The sequence below is a fragment of the Sinocyclocheilus rhinocerous genome, unplaced genomic scaffold (assembly GCF_001515625.1).
Source record: "Sinocyclocheilus rhinocerous isolate Xijiao unplaced genomic scaffold, SAMN03320098_v1.1 scaffold5486, whole genome shotgun sequence".
Classification (NCBI taxonomy): Eukaryota; Metazoa; Chordata; class Actinopteri; order Cypriniformes; family Cyprinidae; genus Sinocyclocheilus; species Sinocyclocheilus rhinocerous.
Window position 1 is genome coordinate 51,507 of NW_015631759.1, and position 5,370 is coordinate 56,876.

Below are 5,370 nucleotides of genomic sequence, written 5' to 3' on the forward strand. Positions count from 1 at the left end.
GCGCTGTCATCATGTCCCTCAGTATATGGCTCTTTGCTGACTGGCTCCCAGACTTCATTCAATTCAATGTCAGATGATTGTCTGTGATATAAAAAAAAGCAATACACACAACAGAAGTTAGCAAGAACAGCTCAAAACACAAACACATATAAAACACACACACACACAAACACACATGACAGAAGTTAGCAAGAACACCTCAAATCAAGTCAATGGATGAAACGTCGCTCAATTCGTCAAAAATGTCATTATTGTCAGGCCGAGCACATTGTTCAACAACTTATTAGAGCAAAAGGTTTGTTTTTCTCGTTCTCTTTGCCATTTATCACCTCTAAACATATTTCACCCGTAAACTCTCTCAAAGCGCTCTATACGCATGGACGCACAAGTCACTATAATCCTATACGCACGGACTTCTGCGCTTGACATGTTGAACTGTCCCACTAAAGCCGCATTTTAATCTTTTCGGAAGTTCATTGGCTATTAGAAACGACAGTCATTTGCAAACTCTGATGCAATTGGATCGATCTACTGTCCATCCTTCATCCTGAGAGCTCTTTGGCTATCGCTGCCTGTTGACACCTCTTAGATGCAGCTATTGGTTCAAATGAGGCGTCAATCAAAAGGGCAGAGGTCAGCGGCCATTTTGACATCAATAAATCCGTAATGTTTACATGTGAAAACAAGCTATACTTCAGAATGTGCCGAAGATTTGATCGCTACATTACAGAATGTGTTAATCAGTTCTCATAAAGGTTATAAAGCTCTTATTAATTTTCTGAAAAGAACAAATTTATATAATAAAATATAGGTAGATGTTTTTTTTTTTGTTTTTTTTAATTAGTATTTCCCTTGATATCATCGCCTCACACTCCATCCCAGTAGGTGGCGGAATATGCACCAAAAGCTGGTTTGCCAACTGCCATTAAACATCATAAGAAGAAGAAGAAGATTTGATCGCTCCATCGGCTAATTTGAAATGATACTACTACATTCTGTGGATGTTTATCAACATATAAATGTGTTATGGACTAAATATTTCACTGAATTGGATAGTCTGGACCCTTTACAGTGTAACTACACCCTTTTTGTTGGAATGTTATGAATTAGTGGAGGTTTCATAGGTGAGTTCCTTCAGTTTTGTTATTGTTTATTTGGTTGTTGGTGGTCTGACAAAGACACTGATTGTACCTGCTGTGTTGATTGTTAAAAGGGTTTGCATCATTCGAATCACAAGAATCTCAGCTTTCCAAAGATATATGACATGTTTACCTTTATTTTTTTTGAGTTGTTGTATGTCACGAAGTTAACCCTCAAAGCATGCAGTGTCCTCAAAGCATGAGGTTAAAAACTATGATATAAAATGCAAAAAGCACTGGAGGCTTCTTAGAAACTTACCAGTCAAGCAACATAAAAATAAGATTGAAAACTGAGAAAACAGCACAGAAAGATGTGCTCTTGTTTTAAGCAGGTTCACAATTCATTTATGAGGATTTGAAGGCAGGCTCAGTTATGAAATACTACAATGGTTGTGATTCTGCACTTTCAGTCTTGCAGGGCCCAAGGTCAAGCTTCATTCAACCTCACCTGAATTACTGTAAATCAGAGGTTCTTAAAGTTCCTGATGACATGGACCCCAAAATATGAAGCTCCCCATGCAAAGGAACCCCTTCGTAAAATATAAAAGCAGCTACATATTTTCATGTGAAAACACATTTATACACATTTTTTTTTCCACCACACTGCTAAAAACTGGTTTCAAAAGAAATAAAGAATAAAGTAATCTTCTGAGATTTGACCAGTCTTTAGAAAGCACAAATTAACCTTGACGGCTGCAAAAATATACTGCGCAAAATCTTTTTATTTCTCTCAGATTTTTGTGAACCCCCAGCACCCCCTAGTTTGAAACGGTACCAAACACAATTCACGCTAGTCTAAGACATAAGGAAACTCAAATCACCGGTCAAGTCCTGTACTGGATGTATGGATGTAGATTGGCATGCCAGGAGTCATTCTAATTATGCTTACCAGGAAGGTAATCAGGGCAGCTGGATAAAATAGGACACTGTACTGTATTCTGAAACTCTGACTTGGAGGTCTAAGTGGGTTATATCCTGTACAACATTGATTGTGCTCATATTTTGAAGATCGCTCCAAACCACAAAACAAATAGTTTTAGCAAAACAAATAGCCCCATCTTAAAATGAATAAACAATGAACAAAATGCATCAGAGGGACCCCGGCCATTTTTTCTTGCCCGCAGCATAAACAACACACTACCGCATAATCACAGATAATGCTTTCCTTTCATTTCTATCAGTAAAATGAGGCCAGGCATCTGTGTGCACATAGTATATCATTATGAAAGGAAACATAACCTTACTTTGTTGCCCTTACACTGGGTGGGCTATTCTGCTGAAGGTGGAGTTATAAATAAGGGACCAGTGGGTTCCCCCACAGCATTAAAAGTTGAACTATGTCACTCCGCAGGCATCTGGAAAGGATTGATCGGGCTGCATTAGGAGTAGGAGATATTTATATGGCGAAATGCCAGCCGAGTCAGTCTCTGAACACTGGACAGACTATATAGTGCACGGTAGCACTTCAAAATGAGCCAGCAGCCATCTTAAGACGTGAGCTAAGACACATTCCTCATGGACCATCTAGAACGTGTTGCTATCCAGCCAGTTTTTCTTGCATAACACATGACGGTGATGTATGTTGCCTCTGGAGCTCAACGTGCACTCACAGGACGCCCGAAACTTTCCCTTCCTCACATTCACTTCTAAGAACTTTTACCTCTGAGATTGTACAACAATAGTACAAATAGCATAAATAATGTAGCAAGTGCAAAGAAAGGGATTACTTTTCAACTAAAATTCACAGAGCAACAAAAATATATGCTTGTAAACGTGTAATAAAATGCATAGCAAATCATTGCATATACACACGTGTATGTTTAAATCCATGTTTCACTCAGACCAACAAAGTGCATTGAACAGGCGTCTCAAATATAGCTCAGCAGCAGACTAACATTAGGGTCACATTACAACTAATCTCTAATCAATACCATGAAACCGAGAACTCAGATGTAAGTGCAGTGCATCAAGGTTGTTATTACTGTTTCAAGGCAGTATGACAGCTAGCAAGCAGAGGAGCGGGAGGGGGATTTCAATATTCTAAGTGTGTATTGTCTAGCTTATCTGATTAATCCTTCCTCTGCATGTGCCAGGAGAGATCTGACCCATCTTTACATGATGCTCTGTAAATCTAATTCCTCTGGTGCAATGGTGCACCAACATACTGGCATTTATCCAACTGACAAAGACTTGTCAATCATACAGCAGACTAAAGGTCAGGGTGCATTGGCACAGGCATTGTGAAAGTTCATTTTTATAAATTGTTATAAAATTATTATAAAATTGCATTACAAAAATGGGGGGTTCAAAGGAATGAAGATTACTTTTTTCTAATATGTGTTATGTGCACACACACACACACATACATCTATATATATATATCCAAGTCATGTATCATACTTCTATTTTTGTCAATGTACCATGTGACCCTCTAAAAATAATTGTACAAAACACTAATGATAGTAATTTGCTACTTGGTCATGGTGCAGGGTATAGATAGATCAATGTTGCCAAGTCCACGGCAACCCTGAGATAACGTAACGTCCTGACGTAACGTCATATAGCCTAATGTCATTTATCTGTAGAACCGATACCGATAACCAAATCTCAGAACATATTTATTTATAAACTATAACCACTGTGTTTTTGATCAATATATTTAACGGATAAAACATTTGAATGAGTGACCGTACATACCTGGTTTGGATCACATGCTTTGAACACATGGCATGCCATCTCAGACTCTGGGTTATCGGGTTGACTTCTGATAAGGTAGGCAAAATAAGACAAGTCATGGCTATTGTGGATAAACCTGGAGATAAACTGTGCTTTGTGCTCGAATATGAACACGGACGGGTTGCTGCTGTTTGCTGGCACGCAGCGGATCAGAGGAGGCGAGAGATACATCTGAACTTCTCTGGCCTGTGCGGGACCGGACTCGTTCTTTTCACTTTTCCTCCGGATCTCCCCCACCAGCCAGGGCAGCATGGGCAGCGTGGTCCGCTTGTCCAGAGACGACCAGCCCATGTACCAGAGCGCAAACCTTTTGTCTGCCTTTTGATTACTGTCATTATTCCCTTTGCCATCTTGTCCCTCCATCTCTCCAAGGGCCCCGGGACAAAGACTTTAGTTGCTTTATGCAACAACTCAGTGCCTTTATACCGCTAAATGCCTAAATACTGCACGGGTCAGTAATGTGTGAAAGCAGCTGGAAACATCACTCACGCTTTTAGTCAAAAGTGCGCAAGGATCGTGTGTCCTGGAGATCTTACGTACAAAACATAATGGCTTTTAAGTTGCAGCGATGATTTTAGCTTTTATTCCAAAAATAAAAGGTAAGATCACTGTTTAAAGATAAATAAATAAAAACATCCAATCAAAGGGTCTGAGGACTCGAATAATCCATATATGAAGTTAGGCGATTCGCGTGCGTGTATCAATAGGCTACATAACTGCTTGAAGGAGGCGCGTTTTATTCCTGCAGATTTCTCGAGTCCCAGCGCTTCGGATTGTGGACGCCGCAGCGGACAGACCAGACGCCTCCTGCGTGAAGCTGCAGATCAGCTGGAGTCCTTTAAAGTCGTTGTACATCACTTTTCAGTCGTTATTGTGTCATTTAACGGCGTTGGAGAACAGAGTGCTGTTGTTCCAGGAGGAGTGGCCGCAGCAGCCATAGGAGAGGCGTTCACTTGAGTGTGTGTATGTGTGTGTGTGTGGATCTCTGTCTCCAGGAAACACACGGCACTGGCCTGACTGAGGAAAGCAAGTCAACTTTATTCAGGCTTAGGGTATATTAATAGTTAAACGTTTTAGAGGTAGTTCTCACACTTTTTACTCCAGTGAATATTTCATATTTTTGAAAGTCATCTTTCTTTTGTGACAACATACCCCGGTTGTGAAAATGGAAAGTAGCCTACATAAAATCATATATATATATATATATAAAGAAAATGTGTCTTTTGCCTCTTGGGTTACGACCAGCCCCAGCCTCCCACTATATAGTATACTAATTTTATTTAAACTCAAACCAAACATGGAATATGAACACAAAATACAGTCAACGTCGCACTCAGTCCAGAGAATTTACTGTGGACAAAGCATTCTTTACATTTCTAGCAAGTAAAGGGTGAGGTTCAGGGTGTGTTTAGGGTGAACACACTTGTAAAATTCTATGTGAATTCAAAGGTATCCTATGCATGTGAAGGTTAATTTATAAGTAATATTAAATACT

The 5,370-nt window shown here is 39.7% G+C and overlaps 1 protein-coding gene across 7 annotated transcripts in view; it reads right to left on the reverse strand.

Annotated features, from left to right (window-relative positions):
* LOC107741985 (TBC1 domain family member 4-like) overlaps positions 1-4,828 on the reverse strand; it is a 39,188-nt gene extending 34,360 nt beyond the window's left edge. For all 7 annotated transcript variants that reach the window (XM_016554818.1, XM_016554815.1, XM_016554817.1 and 4 more), the window contains exon 1: positions 3,837-4,828. In XM_016554818.1, coding sequence (XP_016410304.1) covers positions 3,837-4,238 — 402 coding nt within the window. In that variant the 5' untranslated portion in view covers positions 4,239-4,828. The remainder of the gene's footprint in view (positions 1-3,836) is intronic.
* Positions 4,829-5,370: the final 542 nt, after the last annotated feature.